At 42.2% G+C, this 19269-nt stretch overlaps 1 protein-coding gene across 3 annotated transcripts in view; it reads right to left on the bottom strand.

Annotated features, from left to right (window-relative positions):
• Positions 1 to 290: 290 nt before the first annotated feature.
• The window catches only part of ACO1 (aconitase 1), a 40752-nt gene continuing 21773 nt past the window's right edge, over positions 291 to 19269 (bottom strand). For 2 of the 3 annotated variants that reach the window (XM_040417250.1, XM_040417251.1), the window contains exons 3-21: positions 18185 to 18353; positions 16509 to 16646; positions 16209 to 16278; positions 15911 to 16094; positions 15051 to 15190; positions 14207 to 14378; positions 13146 to 13246; positions 12931 to 13047; positions 12118 to 12277; positions 11797 to 11932; positions 9975 to 10059; positions 9261 to 9417; positions 8176 to 8300; positions 5613 to 5717; positions 4141 to 4283; positions 2397 to 2544; positions 2164 to 2286; positions 1460 to 1651; positions 291 to 623 (exon numbers count right to left, since the gene is read on the bottom strand). In XM_040417250.1, the coding sequence (XP_040273184.1) occupies positions 504 to 623; positions 1460 to 1651; positions 2164 to 2286; positions 2397 to 2544; positions 4141 to 4283; positions 5613 to 5717; positions 8176 to 8300; positions 9261 to 9417; positions 9975 to 10059; positions 11797 to 11932; positions 12118 to 12277; positions 12931 to 13047; positions 13146 to 13246; positions 14207 to 14378; positions 15051 to 15190; positions 15911 to 16094; positions 16209 to 16278; positions 16509 to 16646; positions 18185 to 18353 (2585 nt within the window). In that variant the 3' untranslated portion in view covers positions 291 to 503. The remainder of the gene's footprint in view (positions 624 to 1459; positions 1652 to 2163; positions 2287 to 2396; positions 2545 to 4140; positions 4284 to 5612; positions 5718 to 8175; positions 8301 to 9260; positions 9418 to 9974; positions 10060 to 11796; positions 11933 to 12117; positions 12278 to 12930; positions 13048 to 13145; positions 13247 to 14206; positions 14379 to 15050; positions 15191 to 15910; positions 16095 to 16208; positions 16279 to 16508; positions 16647 to 18184; positions 18354 to 19269) is intronic. The other variant, XM_040417252.1, reaches the window with a different exon arrangement.

Genomic DNA, 19269 nt, shown 5'->3' with positions numbered 1-19269 from the left:
ATTGCACTGCATTTCATGGCGACGTCAGATTTTCTTTAATTGGTTTGTGCGCTAAGTGACAGTTTGAGAAGTCAGTGTAGAAAATGTTGTGAAGATCTGTTGACTACAGTGATGCAGGGAAACCGGTAAATAGTAAGTATCTGAGCAGATTTAGCGCCACCACTTTATTGCTTGTGCCAGCATCATAAGGTGGCATATGTGCGAAGCTCTGCGACAGGAACTGTTTGAATATTTATGAGGACAGCAGAACATCATGAAGATCATCCTTCAACTAAAAACATCAGTCTCAGTAGCTGTAGAAACTAGTTAGGCCGGATTAGGTCACAAAAAACATATTCCTGAGTTTTGTCAAGTCACTAGCCTGCAGAAATATGGCATCATATGGATATCTTTCTCCTGCTTTATACTGACATTCATCATATGCTCTGCATTTTAATGTAAGACACAGATAACAGTTTTATGTGCCCCCTTCTCAGTCATTGTACATATTCCAGATCTCGCTCCTAACTAGAATTGGCCATTTTACGGATCATGTAGTTCAAGATGCCTCCGTTGCGGTAATAGGTAAGTTCCACATCTGTGTCAAATCTCATGATGGCTTCAAAAGTCTTCCCTGTATTCAGCTGCAAAAAAAAGAAAGACTTTTTTTAAAATAGATTTCTAAACTTCTCTGTCTTGTTAATCTTCAGCGAGCCATCATTCTGGCAGGCAAGTTATCAACTGCATGCAGCGGGGAGACAATAATGACTTGAAGCTCTCAGCAAGGGTACTAGAAGGACTAGCAGGCCACCGAAGGTTAAGAAAATACTCTGGTAGCGCAATGGCTTCTTAACAGACATCATAATGTTCTATTCAAAATAATTCAACCTAACCCAAGCATTTGACTATTATAATCCAGCTTCATGCCGCCATATGGCTTGTAGAAATCATATTGGTATCCCAAGTCATATCTCCGAGGTGAGGGAGCCAAGACCAATAGCTAGATGTAACATTCAGGGGTCACTCAGTGACCACATGATATCAGGCATTGTCATCTGATGCCTGGCGCAGTGGGCTATCATATTATGCAGAAAGGTGGAACAAATGGTCCCCGGCTTCACACGATATGACTTCATTTAGAAATTCACAAGGGGGACTCCGCAAACTACTGCTTCTTAGTATGTATTACAAAGAAATGATGCGTTTATAGTCTGTTGCTAAGGAGCAACTGACAGATTTTTTAAGACAGGGCTCAACCTGTGGCCCTCCAGCTGTTGTAAAACTACAACTTCCACCATGCCCTGCTGTAGGCTGTTCAGGGATGCTGGGAGTTGTAGTTTTGCAACAGCTGAAGGGCCGCAGGTTGAACATGCCTGTTTTAAGACATTCAAAGTCTATACTTGTCTCATTGTGAGCACTACTTAATAGACATCAGTGCCTCTGGGGAAAGGCAGAAATGGCTTTAATCCACAGATTTTACCTTGATCTCTACATTCATGCCTGGTCGGAGGTCTTTATCTTCAGGAATGAGAATGGTGTAAAGCTCTTGTCCGCCAAGTCCCAATGCTTCTGCATTTTCTCCTGGTAAATACTGCAGAGGTATAATTCCCATTCCTACAAGGTTACTACGATGGATACGTTCATAGCTTTCAGCCAGGACAGCCTTAATTCCCTGTAGGAAAGAGCAAAGTGCTTTATAAAGTGAATAAAACACGATCTGTGGCCAAGGCTAAAAGGGCAGGCTGTAAAACCAGACACACACCAATGAGTTCAATGTGAGAAACTCGCAGCGTGTCAGTGTGAGGTCCTGTTCTGACCTCTGCTTTTCTGACAGGATCACACAGCATTATACTGATTTAAAATGATGTGTGACCCTGAATTATGCTGAAAGCATTATGTCAGTGTAATACAATAGATTTCAGATCTCACAGGGACACAGCCTTATAAATCGTTATAAAGCTATGCGATCCTATCAGAGGAGCAGAGGTCAGAACTGACACACGCTACGAGTTTCTCACATTGAACTCACTGGTGTGTGTCTGGCCTGAAGGGTTCATTGCAATGAAGGAAATGAGCATAAGAAAGGGCGGGCGACGTTTAATGACAGCATATTAATCCAATGTTCCCAAGATTAGGAAAGCCACAAATATCCACTGGTAACAAGACTACCTAGATCAGACATACCAGTAAGAAGGGCCCTTTGGCTGCCCAGTCTCTGGAGCTTCCAGATCCATACTCCTTGCCAGTAAGAAGGATTAGATTCTGTCCAGCCTCTATGTACCTTTCAGCTGCATCAAAAATATCAAGCTAGAAAAAAATGCAAATATGATCAAGAAACGTTCACATAACACCAAGGCTAGAGATTCTGCATGAACCAAAAGGGCAAGGTGTACAGAGTGTGAAGAGCCTCCACTTACTGTTTCATTGGATGGTAAGTGGATGGTTAATGGGGCCTGCTTGCTGATGAACTTGTTGAACAAACGAATGTTGGCAAAGGTTCCTCGTGCCATTACTGCATCATTACCTCTGCGGGATCCATAGGAATTGAACTCCCTTGGCGTTAAGCTGTGGAAAAGACAGATACAGTGTTCAACTGTAAATGGTGTAAAGCAAGAAACTATGTCAGTGCTGTAAAGGTGGCCATAGACGAGAAAAGGTCACTGACAAATATTCTATTCACAGGCATTTCAAAGTAGGGGAGTTAAAAGATACGTAGGTCGATGTATGCGGTTTATCTAAAGGAAGCAATGGGATAAGATATGTTGGATTTTAACCTTGTGACCCTAATGAGATGTTTGGTGGATCACCAGACCCCATCAAAATTAGCTTACCTGGCGGTGTACTACTGAACTATATTTATAAATTGAAAGATTTGTGCAATTTGGGCACCTGTTCCAATTTAAGATCAGCTGTCATCACAGAGGTAAATAGTCAATGAGTCTTCAGGCAGGGTAGATGAAGGCCACTCCTGTATATAGACTTACTGGAAGTACTCCATGATATGGAGACTTATTGGCAATGCTCTATGGGAAATGAATATGCAAAGAGGTATCTCCCAAGAAAGGGGCAACTTTCAATAAGTGGCGCTGGCAAGATAGTTCTGTTTCTTGGTAGATACCTCTTTGCATAAGATGCTAAATAAAACCCATGTGTACCTGGTCTTCCAGGATAGAGTCACTCATGGGTTCCCACTATTTAATCCATATCCTTAAAGGAGTATTCCCATTACATACAATGGGGGCATATCTCTAGGATATGCCCCCATTGTCTAATAGGTGCGTGTCCCACCTCTGGGACCTGCACCTACAAGGAGAACGGAGCGGGTTTCACAGGGTCCGTCCACCACCAAGCGCTTCTCCCCACTGCTCCCATACAAGTGAATGGGAGCGCACCGCGCATGCGCAGCCCCCGCTTCCATTCATTTCTATGGGGCAGACGAAAATAGCCTAGCCAGCGCTCCGCTATTTTCGGCGGCCCCAAAGAAATTAATGGAGGGTGGCTGCACATGTGCAGTGCGCCCTCCATTCATCTCCCCCCTCCGGGACCCGCACCTGTCAGACAATGGCAGAATATCCTAGTGATATGCCACCATTGTATGTGATGGTAAAACCCCTTTAATAAAGTATATGTATAAAGGCTATCTGAGCCTGTCAAACTATTTAACGATCATAGCAGTGATATAACTGGGTAAGTCACCCCTATATGGATTATAAAGTTATTACATTTCAGTCCTTACAGGAGACTGTAAAATAATTATTATGCTGAAAATACACAATTCTGTTTTTGATGCTGTTTTGAGACCCACAGTCAGAAGGAGTGTAAGCTCTTCCTTTATATTTCCCATTCTTCTTGGTTCACAAAATTGCATTAAAGGGATTCTACCACCTGGACATTTATGGCATATGCCATAAATGTCCGATAGGTGTGCTTGCTTGGTCATTTACAGAGGTCCCACAGAAGTGAATCGAGAAAGCCACTTCTTCATTCCCGGCAGCATAAGATGGGACTACCTTCTCAAGATAGGAACGGGTCCAAGAAGTGGGACCCACACCTATCGAACAATCTGTTTAAACAGCAAACGTGTTTCCAGCCTAAAAAGACATAGATTAACATAAAACAAAGAACATTCAGACTTTGCGTGCTAAAGGTTATCCTGCTTACCCTTTGTTAGTTAGGTATCGGGCTGCAGGGCTGTTTCTTGCAATGTTTCCGGCAGGAGAAATGTGGTCAGTAGTTACAGAGTCACCAAGGTTTAGGAGGACATAAGCATCAGTGATTGGTTTGGAAGGTACAAGTTCCATTGTCTAGTGAAAACAATATTATCTGTCAGTGAGGAAGTGGCAAAAACATACATTACCTTTCTGATTAGGCAATTCTACAAATCAATTTCAACCTGACATCTTTGAACATAAGCATTGAAGAGAAGATTATTCTAACATTTAGGTCCACTCAGAAGAAATGACTGTTCAGGGTGTCAACCACATTGTGTCAAGATATACACCTAAGCAAAAAAGATCTAGTAAGATTTCTTGTACGTGATCGATCTGATCACCATCGCCACTGTTCCCTGTGCGAATATTGGATCTCCTCTAACTTCAAAAATAATTCCTTCTATCTGTATTCCGACTTTACGGTGTTAGACTATTGGGGAATTAGGTTTAAGCAATCCCTCAATATCGTATTAGCCATATGTAAAATCCAGTTGACTGATCCCAGTTTTTTCATATAAACCTTCTTGGCCAGACTTCCGTTGGTTATAGATTGTGTAGTAAATGAAGATTACATCCTTGATGGGTTTTAGGGGAGCAACTTTAGGCTGGTGTTGCACATAGTTTCTTTTTGCATTCTGCAGTTTCTTGTGATTACGGTATTTGTAGGTGTTTTTTGACACGTTTTTATGCCGTTCCAGATTATGCATGGAAATATTAAACTCAGGACAAACATTTATTCTAGCAGCGTTTGTTCACCCTTGAGGTGGATTTTTTGGGTCAATGTATATTATATATATATATATATATATATTTTTTTTTTTTAATCACAGGATGCTCTAGGTCTGGCATTTTTTCCCCTTATTTAGGTTTTCCTCTCACATACCTCCATTTTGCAGCTTAAAAAAATAAATAAAAAATCTGCCTAAAATATGTCAAGACGTCCTGTTCTTTGACAGGAGCCACATAGTCCACTGACACAACAGACTGGAAATGACTTCTATGGGAGATTTTTCTAGCCATGCTCTGTGACCTGTGCAGAGGTCAGGAGGGTGTAGATAAGCTGTGATATCATCTATTATCAATGGTGGATCCTGCGTTATGTCTACGGAGGTCATAGTAATTCTGCATGTGCATGTGATGGTTTCTGAAAAGTTACCTGTACGGAACAGGACATCTTAACATATTTCAGCTGTAGTTGTCAGTGTGAAAACTGCACAATTTTACGATTTTTCCTAAATATAGTTAGCGACAGGCACAATTAAAAAATTAGGAAATATTCTAAGAAAATATGTTTAACATAAAAACATGATTTAAACAGGTCATGTTTCTACACACTCTTTAAATCCTCAAAGTTTGCACTTTAAATGAAATAATAATTATGCAATGATAATAAGCAGTGTCTGTCCTAAAGTTTACACATACCAAGCTGTCGAAGAACGGTGGAGATTTGATATATGTTGATTTTGGATCCCAAGGATATAACTGATCAGTAGGTGCCTTCAAGTTATTCCAGCTCTCATTGACTTTCTGCAAGACAGAATACTTTCAGATGACTCGAGAATATGAAAAATGTAAATCAATCCCGGCTCGTTCTGCTCTGTTAATCTAGCTGCCTTACAGCTGGTGGCATAGGGACAGAGCCTGTTAAGAGCTCATTTGCATCCCTTTCTTCCCAGAATTCCAGAGGAGCATGTATGGCCGACTAAGGCGCTCTCTCCCCAAGGAGAGAAAGTAACCACCTAATGGCTGCAAAAGACTAGTGCAGCTACAGGCAGGGGCAGCAATACTCTAGCCCAGGGATGGACAACCTGTGGCTCTCCAGCTGTTGCAAAACTACAACTCCCACCATGCCCTGCTGTAGGTTGATAGCTGTAGGCAGTGTGGGCATGCTGGGAGTTGTAGTTTTGCAAGAGCTGGAGAGCCTCAGGTTGGCCATCCCTGCTTAGCCTATACAGAGCTCAGTGCAGCTGCAGGGGAGTTTGTACTCCCATTCATGGCTCTGTATGAGAGTATGGATCCTAAAGTGCAACAGGCACGTCCTAGTTCATCTCTACACAGCAAATGTGTGTGCACACCTAATCACCGTGTGCAGCGGTGCCAGAGTGGGTTAGTTACTGTCAAGAGGAACCAGTACAGTACAGACTGGTGGGGAATTGGGAACTGTCCGAACAAGAGTGCGGAGAAAAAGGGGGGAAATCAGTAGCTATTTATAATGTAATTTGAGACTGGCACTCCCACATCAGAGTTAAATGTCAATCATAGCAGTAATATATGGATTATTCACAATATTTATTAGATCACATGAAATAAAAACATATAATAAAACCAATCACAATGGAAGGCTTAATAGTTGCTGCAGCAAATATATACGGTGTTAAAATAAATAAGAATATATAAAAAGTCCAATAAAAAATATCCAAAAAAAGGGGAAAACAAAAATCCCTGGATAATTAGTAGAACCAAACTTGTTTCGGGGATCTCTTTCGAAACACGTTTGGTTCTACTTAGTATATTCCCAACAGGACATCCTCACTGGAAGCCCGTGCGCCAATATTCCGATATATACAAAAATTGGAGCGCTCCAGAAGAACAGAAAGAAAAGTTCGGAAGATCGGCCACCTAAACTCGGTCAGTATAAGTCCACTTCTTGCGAGTACAAGCCTAGGTCACATGACCAGACCCGAGATTTCAGCACAACAATCGAGGCAGCGCACGAGCAAGGTAAGACGCCGAACAATTTAACCGCGGATGAAGTAAAGTTACCGTGAGTAAAAACTGGATTCTCTTCTTTATATTTATACCCATTTAATACTGGAGAACCATCTGCTATTACTATCTATAAGAGAACCAGCCCAATATACAGTCAAATAGAATGACACAGACATAAGGAGTGTACAGATTGGGAATACCGCATCACAGCTTTGGTGGATCTGTTCAGAACTGTTCCTTTATTCCCTATCCAGGGAATTTTGTTTTCCCCTTTTTTTGGATATTTTTTATTGGACTTTTTATATATTCTTATTTATTTTAACACCGTATATATTTGCTGCAGCAACTATTAAGCCTTCTATTGTGATTGGTTTTATTATATGTTTTTATTTCATGTGATATAATAAATATTGTGAATAATCCAGATAATACTGCTACGATTGACATTTAACTCTGACGTGGGAGTGCCAGTCTCAAATTACATTATAAATAATTTCTTCTTGTTCGATTGAGTGAATCAACTGAGACTAGAGCACCCATTCCAGATTTGTCAGAGGGGTAAGCTTTTTGTCAATACTATATTTCCTTTGAAATCATTAGCTAGTGTGTTATTTTATACATTAAAAAAATAATACATTCTAAACCCTAAAAAAAACTAATATATATATATATATATATATATATATATATATATATATATAAACAGCAGCCCCTTTAAGTCAGAGAAAGGGTGTTCAGCTAAATATACCATAAATGTGCCATCAATGGGACATCCACCAATTACAAGAAAGGAAGAGCCAAGTCACAATTTCTGTGGAAGACATGCCTGTTTTTGTGTGTCACACTCCTACCTCCATACATAAAGGAATGGGCTGTTCTCAGGGTTGATAGTCTGACTGCTATCTCATATGCCATGAAGGTGCTTTGTTTTAAAATGCATGGAGCTGAGCTACAAAACCTAAAAGCCCCCCATACACAGTGTATGGTCAGGGAAACCCACCTTTCTCAGCAGGATCCTCTCAAACTGATGATGGTGTTGAAGATAAAGTTTGGGCTACATACATTTTTCGCCTGATCCTTATGTTCTACCAGTGGATAAGTGTTTTTTTTCCCTCTCTCCCCATAGAACGCACATACATGTTCATATGAACCAAAAGTGCATGTGTAAGAGCGGGACGGGCGACAGCCATTACATGTGTATGGCCAGTTTAACATTAGCATCACTGCAGCCACCTCCTCAGGGTTCTGTACAATACAATTAAAGCTGGCTCAATACCTCGATCTTTTCATACACCTCTTTGAACATTCCAGGGATGACATATTTGCGTTCCACAGCCTGAATTTCATCTCTTGTGGGCCAGATATCCCTTAAGAATACTGGCTTGCCATCAGCATTGATACCTAGGAAAATTGTAAGACAGGGACAGTAACGGACAAGGAAAGAGTCTCGTAAAGCATCTGCCACCTGAAGAATGTTGTCAAATGAAATTTAAAAAGTGTATACGATAAAGCCTCTTCAAAAATTGTAAAATGCCCCCACCCCCCTGAATAATGTCTGTTAATGGGCAAAGTTTGACCCGTCTCAGGCTTTCTTCACAGTTTTTTTCTGGAGTTTTTTTTTTTTTTGCCACACCTAGCACATGCTGCATTTTGGAAAAGAATAGCAGCTAAAAAAATAACAACAATTCCCTACTGAACATCTGGTTGCTGCTATCTTTAAGAAAAAATGTGGAGTTTTCCCCAAATGTTAGATTTATGCTATAAAACTGCCATAAATACACTGATTAATCTCACTCTATATCCCATTGTAAATAATAAAGCTATGGATGCCTGCAGGCACCACTAGGGGGAGCTCACTACATATGAATTTATACAGCTACAATAGAACTCAACAGCAGGTGTAAAAACCTGTGAGTAGGGCTGCAGGACATTCATTTAGATAGAACAGGAAGCAGTTCTGTGCCAGGCCCCCCTTCCACGTAGGCCCCTGTGGCAGTCATTTAGTCTCCGTGGAAGGTACACCACTGGCTTGAAGGCTGTTGCAGCAGAAATATCTTGACTGGTAGGAAAAGGCACCATGGCTTACTGAGGTGTAAACTAATGCCACATTTATAAGGCAGCCTAGAGACATTTTCTTATAAAAAGACCGGGCAGGAACAGATGTAAAAAAAAATACACCAATTCAGCTTTTGACATTATATTCACAATTATTTTATGAAACTCCCCAGAAATACAACACCCAGGATATGAAGTACTTAACTCGGTCATCATCAATTCTAAGTAATCGAAGGTCTAAACTAATCAGTGCCGCTTATCACATTAATACTGATTCCAAGTAGATGCCAGTGTAGAAGAGCTTACCCAGAGGCTCGGTCTCAAAGTCAATCCTGATGGTTCCAGCTATGGCATAGGCAATGACGAGAGGTGGTGAGGCCAAGTAGTTTGCACGTGTATTTGGATGAACACGGCCTTCAAAATTTCTATTGCCAGATAACACACCTACAGCCACTAGGTCTCCCTGCAGATACAAGAGAATAGAAGGGAAATAGCAGCGGTCGGGACACAATATTTGCCTTGTTCTATAACAATTTTAAAAAAATCCATATTTTTTAAATTAAAAATATAGATAATTAATCTGGAGGAATTTAGAGAGATTGGACTGAAGACAAAACAGCATAGAGGACACACTGTCTGGTCCTGAAGGATGGTCAGATGAAAGTTCTTGAGGTCACTGCCTGCAGAAATTAGAGGTACTACACATGCATTAAGCTTATTTTGTAGACCAGTTTTGCATTTTGAATGAGTGTATTATGGGCACATTTTTTACACTGATAGTATGGCAGAGTGTTCAAGTCAGCCACGGGTGTACCGACAGAAGCTCACAGCAGCAGAGGAGTCTGTGATCAGGAGACCGTGATCAGGCTGGAACACTGGGATAATACCGGTGCAAAAATGTGCCTAAAAGAAGCCCCCGCAAAACTGGCCTTTGTGCAACTCTCCAAAAGGTCAAATTATTACAGTGGTATAAAAACCTTGACCTGACCAGTGAGGTGTCCAATTAATGCCAAGCTGTACCTGAGTAATGGCTTCCACAACAGATTCAGGCAAAGGTCCACTGTTTCCAATGCATGTCATGCAACCATATCCTACAACATCAAAGCTGAGAAAAAGAAGGACTTAATATACATACTTGCAATGCAAACAATAAAGAGGTTTGTTTCTGGCAGGTGAACCACCCCAGTGTTGCCCATTGTATTGGTGCCAGATTGCAAATTAAAGGGAGTTTGACTATGCAATGTAGTAGTGTGAATATGCACCTTTAGGGTCCATTCACACGTCCGTAATGTGTTTTGCGGATCCGGCAATGTGCGTTACACACGTCACCAGCACTCTCATAGAAAATGCCTTTTCTTTGCCGCAATTGCAGACAAGAATAGGACATGTTCTATTTTTTGGTGGAACGGAAGTACGGATCCGCAAATGCGGATGCAGACAGCACATTCCGGCCCCATTGAAAATAAATGGGTTCGCACCTGTTCCGTAAAATTGCGGAACGGATGTGAACCCATTTTGCGGACGTGTGAATGGACCCTTATTCTGCCTGGTTATGCTACTGGAAAGGCCCATGAGGTGGTGCGTCACTGTGAAGTGCTCTCTATACTGGGTTGCTTCACAGCTCCTCTATCTAGTGGTCTCCTGACTGGACGCTTCATCTGTCAGTCAGAGCAGTGGGAAGGGGCAGTGAAGTAGAGAGCACAGCACAGTAAAGCACCACCTTCTGAGTACTGGCAGGAGCAGAACCTGGCAGAATAAAAGTTCATATTTACACTACTCTGGATAATAAAACTCTACAAAAAGCATGTTTGTATTGCTCTCCCCAGCCCCTACCTAGTGCTGTCAGCAGTTTAGCACCATCAAAACTGATAGCTGACACTCTCTAAGTATAGCAACAGTTGGATACTGTATATTACCAACATCCCAACATAAATATATTTTCGGCAAGGATGGTTTATTCCAATGGTCTACAACCTGTGGATCTGAAGCAACTGTGAAATTACAACTCCCACCATGTAGTTTTGCAGCAGCTGGAAAGCCACAGGCTGAAGATCACTAGTAGAGATGAGCGAATTTAATATTTTGAAATTCGTTCACACTTAGTTTGGTGGTAAAAGGTGAATTGCGTTATGGATTCCGTTACCATGGAGCATAACGCAATTCTATGACGGAATGCGTAACTGAATGCTTTTAGAGGCATTCCGTTATTCATTCCGCTATAATAGAAGTCTATGGGCTGCAAAATGGATCCGTCCTGTTTCCGTTATGCAGGGGAGTCGCTGATCTCTAATCACTAGTTTAGACAAAGGCCCTTTCTAACAAGGGAGACCACTATTAGCTGGAAAGTACGGGCAACAGAATTTTATGGCATCAAAATCGGTGGCATTTTTGAAAATGTGTCTACTGTATCTTAATGCTTCTTGCTTCAACTTTGCAGCACCAATGATTGCGGGAAGGAAAAGAGAAACAGACGACATGGACGTCCCATCAAGGTGGTGTCCTGAAACTGCCAAAAGGGACTTTTAGTCCAGTTTTAGCAAGCAATGACATCACTAGAACAAGGCACCATTTGCTGACTGGTGGGGATCCAATTGCAGGCCGTTCCATGGTCCATTTGGCATTTTCTCTGGATGAAGCCACTCCTATCAAGTGGCATAGATTTCCCAATGGACAGAGTTGCGATGCCTGCACAGTGACTGGCTGAGAGAGTGGAAGTGCAGCAGTGGTGGGGGTTGAACTATGCTATCACTTGCCAAGTATAGAAAACTCCTTTAATCATTTTTGGAAAGTGTGCCTAATATGTAGAAGGCTGTAATAGACAAGATTTTTTATGGACACATACCCAAGTTGGGAAAGGTACGGCATGACGCCACTGTCCCTGAGATAATACGTCACCACCCCACTGCCAGGAGACAGGCTTGTCTTGATATAAGGCTTCACTGTTAGTCCAGCTTCCACAGCATTTTTGGCCAACAAACCTAACAAATGGAACAAAACTTTTAAAGCTAAAAAGAACAGACAGAAAAACTAATCTGAAATCTGCCATCTTACCAAAATGTGGCTAAACAAGGAAAGATGATAAATACCGACATGTCCGGGTCAAATTAAGCAAAAACCAGAAAGAAAGAAGCGATATAAACATAAAAGGAGGAGAGGTGCTCACCCGCGCCCAGCATGACAGAAGGGTTACTAGTGTTGGTGCAGCTGGTAATAGCAGCTATGACCACCGAGCCATGAGCCAGCTCATAATCTGCATCATTATAGGAGAATTTCACTTTATCATTATGGTGTCCCTGAGGAATATGGAAGCCTTTAAACCCTTGCTGTGGAATACAAGAAATAAGAAAAGGCATTTTACAGTACATCAAAACGGTCTAAAAATATATGACGTTTCAGGTCCAAAGCCTGAGGCTGCACTACTGAATGATTCCAACAACATATCCTCCTCCAACGGTGTTCCTATGGGGACCTGGTGTGGCAAATTACCAAACACAATGCCTCCAGCCTAACAGGATATGAAGCCAAGCAAACAGACATGTTAATAGGTTTTCTAGTAGTCGAGCCTCAGGTTTTCAGCCTGTAACATCAAGCAATTAAATCGGTAAATAAATGGTATTAAAAATGGTTTTCCCATTTTTAATGTAACGAAAATAAATTAAAGGGGTTTTCCGAGATTCTAATATCGATGACCGATCCCCAGGATACGTCATTATTATCAGATTGGCGGGGTTCCGACAGCTGGCACTGCCTGGCATCAGCTGTTTAAAGTCAAATTACCAAGTACAGCACCATCAAGCTGATAGCAGCTATGCTTGGTATTACAGGTCAGCCCCATTCGGCACTTATCCAAACAGATGATTGGTGGGGATACCAGGAGTCTGACCTTTGCCGGTCGGATACTGGTGGCCTATCCTTAGGATCAGTCATCAATATAAAAAGCTCAAGCAAATCTGCTATATAAACTGTAATTTCTTACCTTGGCTCCTAGGCAGCTCTCAAAGTCCGTTTTCATGTCAGACACCACTACTTTATCCTGAGGCCTCTTGGGTCCACTACAACAAGGTACCACCGTATTCAGATCCAGCTCAAACACCTGTGTGATCATTCAGAACAAATCGCTAAAGACATCCATACTATATAGGACACCTGCCTAGATTATTCATTCATTAGAAATAACGTTTCCAATATTACCTGAGTGAAGTCAGGGTCCTGTTCAGTGTTACTGAAGTCCCTGAATAGCCCAGCGGCCTCCAAATACTTCTGAATGTACTTCACTTTATTCTCTTCACGACCTGTGCCATGGATATACAGCACTCTCATTTAGAAGCCCATTCTCCACAAGCCGTGAATGGCACATAATCTAGCTCAGAAAGGGGCATACCTAGAGGAATGTTTGGTTGGATGGAAGTTTTCGTCTTTGTAGATGCAGTGGTGCTGGGGGTAGTCCTGCTGTGACTAATGAGTGGCCTGCTGAAAGTGTGAGGTGGGCTTGCTGTGACCATTAGTGGATAGGCTGCTACGACTCGATGGGGAATCAGCGGCAGACTGCAGTCCGCTGGGCTGGGTGAAATGATTCTGAGGGCCCGCCCTCTGTGTATATAGGACTTTAAGAACCCTGTTTGACTAGGGGTCCATTATTGTCAGAGCTTGGGCCCACTGGAGGATCCTCTGGTGGGCCTGCTGTGATTACAGCGAGAACTAGGGGAATATGGAACACCATTTTTAGTACTAGAGCTCTAAATATCAGGGGAACTCACTCTGACTATGGGGAGGGGGGACCACAAGTAACCTTTTTTTAACGTGCACCAAGTGCTCCCCAACCAGGCTGTCTGGGTCTTATCTTTTAAAGCCGACTCCTAGACTTGGCTGAGATTTGTCCAGGCCTGCTTTAAGCGCTTAACAATATATGGGCTTTACATCTTGCATTCAAAGCTCACAAAGTCTTATCCACTCCTTTCAAGATTTTTAATTTAATCCCCAATTAATAACTGCATAAGGAAAAAAAAAAAAAAAAAACTGTACTCCACTAACAAATACCAGTAAGAATGCCATTTCCTCACACCACAGCATACCAGACATGGTAAGCAGGGACAAATAACCAAAGGGTGTAAAACATTTGATTTGTAGGATTAGTAGAGGCACAGCTTTTCCCACAAAGGAAGGCACACAGCCAAAAATCCGGATATATTGCTTCTCTGCTCCTAAACCACACGTTACACTTTTCTTTTACCACGGTAAAGGGTCGCTCTTACCGGTTTGCTGTAGATACTGAATGCTGACTAGATCAACGGGGAAGAATGCTGCAGTGGCTCCATACTCAGGACACATGTTGGCAATAGTGGCACGATCAGCAATGGAGAGTTGTGCCACACCAGGGCCAAAAAACTCTACAAATTTACCCACGACCCCAACTTGACGGAGGTGCTGCAAAAAAACAAAAACAAAAAATCATATGACATGGCTTTATTTCTACAAGAAGTGTTTCCAACTATGGGCATTTTAAGGGCATAAAGCTGCATTAAAAAAAATGAAGAATAATTGAAAGGGTGCAATGAATTTTCTACTTTCACAGTTGTGTAAGGCTGGATAGAGCCATCTCTCTACATTCATGACCTGCTATATATGTCTGTATTATTATGTATTATAAGTCATTAGGTGGAAAGCTCAGACACTGGCATCGCTCAGGGATGCAGGACATTCCTCTTAGGCCTTATGCACATGACCGTATGTACCCATTACCTCCGTATTTTTTGCGGACCCGTCGACTTCAATGAGTCTTTAGTCGGCATTTTGCGGACATGTTCTATCGTTTTGTGGAACGGACATACAGATGCAGAAAGCACATGGATGATGGGACCAAGGACCCACTGAAGCCAATGGGTCTGTAAAAAAACGCAGATGCAACACGGATGGTATCTGTATTTTGCAGATCTGCAGACTGCAAAATACATTACGGTTGTGTGCATGAGGCCTTACTGGTAAGTATGCAGCTCGAAGGTAAGAAAAGACTAAAAACAAGCAGATTCACTGGTAACGGAGAAGTCACCAGTAAGAATTTTTGTGAGCAAATGAACCAGATAAGAACAAAAGGGCTACCTTAGTCACTGTAAGCACAATGTCTGTAGAGGTCACTAAATGGTGAGGGCTCCCCAACAATTTATATCCAATGACTTCAGGTAGCACCATACTGATTGGCTGGCCAAGCATGACTGCTTCAGCTTCAATACCTCCGACACCTGATTAAACAACCACAAATACATAACAGGGATTAACAAATGCCAAGACACAGCAAACAAATAAGCCTGCAAAATGGACCTACAAAAAAATAAAATAAAAAAAGTTCACAAAGGGCTAATATCTAGATTCGCTCTTTAAAGGGGTCATCCGCTCCTTTCCTACTGATGGCCGATCAGTTGTTGCTCTGGTGCAGGAACTCCAGGGCTCTGTCCATCATGCTTGTAACTGCAGTGCTGCTCCTCTCAACTTCAACGGGAGCAGAACTGGACTAACCAGCTCCATCCTCAACACAGGGCAGTGTAGTCCCGGCAACAGAGCTAGTCTTAAACAGATGATTGGTGGGGGACCCCCACCAATCAGATATTATAGGCCTATCCTGAGGACAGGCCAACAATAATAAAGAAGTGGACAGTCCTGTCATAGGGTTTGCACCCCATCAATTATATTACAGTCTTGACTGTTATCAGGAGACACCAAGTTGGCCTATTTTAACCTATGCGTATACCTGGTAGCTCACACGCAAAAAACAAAAAAAAACAAAAAAAAAAAATAAAAAATGGTTGTTTGGTTAAACAGTGTCTGACTCCATGATCTTCAGAATATCCCAGCAGTTCATAGCCTTAGCTTCCTCACTACTGGACTATTTATCTATCAGATGCACCATGAAAGTGGTTCCTACATACCTTTGTTGTGTTAACTTACAGCAACACTAAACTTACCCCAGCCAAGAACTCCAAGCCCATCGATCATTGTGGTGTGCGAATCTGTCCCAACAAGGCTATCAGGATAGTAGAGGCCATCCTGGTCAAAGACTACCCTGGCCAGATACTCCAGGTTGACCTGATGAATGATGCCAGAACCTGGCGGGATGATTCTCATGTTCTGAAAGGCCTGTGATCCCCACTGGAATTAAAATGAGCACAACCATGTCAACAATAATCTAGAGTATTACATTCAACACCTGACCGTACAACAGTCCAATAGTAATACCGTTCCAATGCTTTGTTACAAACTCACTTTCAGAAACTCAAATCGTTCTCTGTTCCTTTCGAATTCCAATTCCTGATTCTTTTGTAAGCTGTCTTCCCTAAAACACATGACATAAGAAGGAGGAGACGGGCAGATAAAGGGGACATTTATTTTTCTGAAATTAAACACATTGGCTAGGCATGCAGAAGGTGACATCTATAGATACCTCCCGATAAATGATACCCATCAGTGAGGGTGTAAAGGTATCAAGCTCCTAGAGTGAGGCATGCATTAAACCCATGCACAGATTTCACATGCAAAAGACAGACTGCTCAGGAACCGTCTCACCTCCTGTTGAAATCAACTTGTATGGAATGATCAATCACCAAGTCTGCCGGGCAAACTGGGTTGATTTTTTCTGGATCTCCTCCCAATCGCTTTACTGCATCCCGCATTGCTGCAAAATCCACCACGGCAGGGACACCGCTGAAAACAAAAAGCACATATAAGACACAGACAAAGAATCACTAGGTCTCTATGTATTAACTACAATACATAAACTGACTGATGGGGAAAGTAGTTTCTCTCTGCAACTGCCGTGTCCTCTGCACTTTGTTTGACACGGCCAAGTCTGATGGCGTTTTTACTGTCTGGCCCCATCACTGTGCAGAGGACGCAGCAGTTGCAGAGAGAGCAGAGCCTCTAGGTGTAACGACAATGCCCCTGTTGCATGTATTAAAACGTCATGTTTCTCAGCAATGGGGCCACATATGAACATGGGACCAACACAGATGCCTTCAGCTGCCAAGTGCACATGTAACAGGTCAGACAGTTTCATCTGCTGAACCCATTGTCAGACGAGCCTACTGAGAACATCAGGTTTGGATGACAGTCTAATGTGTGTGTGTGCAGCTCCTGACTCTCCAGACAGATCATGGCCAGAGATAAGCCCCCAGAAGTGTCTGGCAGCAGCTCTCTCTTCTCTCCCCATTGAAAGATAGCTGTCGGCGGAATGACCGGAATGACCGTTGTGCTGACAGTTCTTGAATATGTATGGCCACGTGGGGCTTTCTGCAATACAGTGTAAAATGAGTGGTATTCCCTGCTCATAGCTTCAGGTGGCGCCTGTTTGTACAGGCTTGTATGCTATAGATGTAAAACTGTGTTTGCCTGATATTAATATTCTGTTGTGCCCAGAACAGTTAAAGGGCTAGATTCGCACGACTGATGTTGAAAAACACAAAAAATAAATAAATAAAAAACCATGCGGATTCTGTTCTGATTTTAAGCACAAAATTAAAAAAACGTTTTCTCATGCGGTTTTTAATGTGTTTTTTTTTTTCTTTAATCAATGGGTGTTCACTCTAGTACAAAGCTGCATTTTCAGCCTGAGGTTTTTGAAGAGGATCTGTGCCAAAAAAGGGCAGAAAAACTAACAAAAAACGCATGGACTTACATGGAGCTGTTTTTTATGCTTCCCATTCATCAGCACAGATTCTGCCACAAGATAGGACATGCTTTTTTTTTTTTTTATGCGTGGAAAAAAGCAAGTGCTACTTCCCATAGAAATTATTGGGAGGCTGCTTTGAGGCGTTTTTTTGGAGCCGATTTTGAGGCAGAAACATAGCACACCGGTTTTACTATAACTTATTCAAGCAACTGGTATAAGATGGGCTTCTCACTCCGATGCGCAGGGTATGGGAACGCCAGTCTTGATAAATCTCCCTCTATGTGAACAGTACAGGCTCTAATGTGGAGGATGAGTGGTCACATGATCCAGGAAGTTTAATCCTTTTGCCTCCCCCTGCCAGAAGTGATGGCGCGTCACTAGTCTCACATTCTCCTCTTTTCCCACCATCTCCATTTCCCCCCAGCCTCCCACCCACCTCTGTAGTATGCTGTCCAGACCCTTTCAACCCCATGACCATTGATGAACCAAAATGCCAGGCCCCTTTCCCACACGTGACCATTGACTTACTGACACATAAAAGAAAGCATGAATAGTAATAAAGTACTGGAATTACGTGAAATCCTGCAGAATAACCCTTGCTGGACGGAACGGGACCTCCACATTCTCATACTGAGTGACTTTCCAGTTCAAGATGTTATCAACATCTTTGCTTTTCACCAGAAATTCATCACAGTTCCTGATGGCTGACTCAAGAAGGACTCGAATGGAGAAGGGTAAACGGGCTGAAAAGAAATAGGTTATTAGAGCTTTAACAGCCATTGCAAAAAAAGGAGTAGTAGAAATAGTAGAGTAGAGTAGAGTATGAAATTAGAAAACCTAAAAGGGGAAACTCAGTGAAAATTATGTTCTGACAGGTCATATATGGTGTACATCTGAGAAGTCTCCACCACCAAAACAAAAGGGGTTTGTGAAGGAACCAATTTTTGTGGATACAAAATAGAAGGTTAAAAAGGAGTCCGGAGAACAGTTTATGAAGGCTTCTGTTAGCTAAAGTCTTCTGACACGGCATTGAGGGATGGCTCTACAGTCCCATTAGTTTGAATACTGGTTGGTAAACTGGAGTCTCCAAGGTAAACGATTAAGGCTACTTTCACATTAGCGTTTTTTTTGCGGATCAGTCATGGATCTGCAAAAATGCTTCCGTTACAATAATACAACCCCATGCATCCGTCATGAACGGATCCGGTTGTATTATGTCTTATATAGCCATGACGGATCCGTCTTGAACACCATTTAAAGTCAATGGGGGCGGATCAGTTTTCTATTGTGTCATAGAAAACAGATCCGTCCCCATTGACTTACATTGTGTGTCAGAACGGATCAGTTTGGCTCCGCTTCGTCAGGCGGACAGCAAAAGGCTGAACAGATCTCACAAACCGAAAGCCAAAACGCTACTGTGAAAGTAGCCTAAAAAGGCACAGAAGAAGTTGGAAGACCCCTGCTCGTCCCTTCATTCTAATGCGGATGATAGCTCACAGATCCGAACAACACATTAACGGAGAGGTAAACTTGTAGTTCATAATAAGTATCTTCTCCTATGACTTGAAAGGTTGACTCCCTGCTATCATACCACTTATCCTGTGGAGAGGCGATACATGCCGTTCATAGTTATGCAACCCTTTAAAGTTGTCCTCCTGC

The sequence above is a fragment of the Bufo bufo genome, chromosome 2, assembly GCF_905171765.1.
Source record: "Bufo bufo chromosome 2, aBufBuf1.1, whole genome shotgun sequence".
Taxonomy (NCBI): domain Eukaryota; kingdom Metazoa; phylum Chordata; class Amphibia; order Anura; family Bufonidae; genus Bufo; species Bufo bufo.
This window is presented reverse-complemented; position numbering and strand designations above follow the sequence as displayed.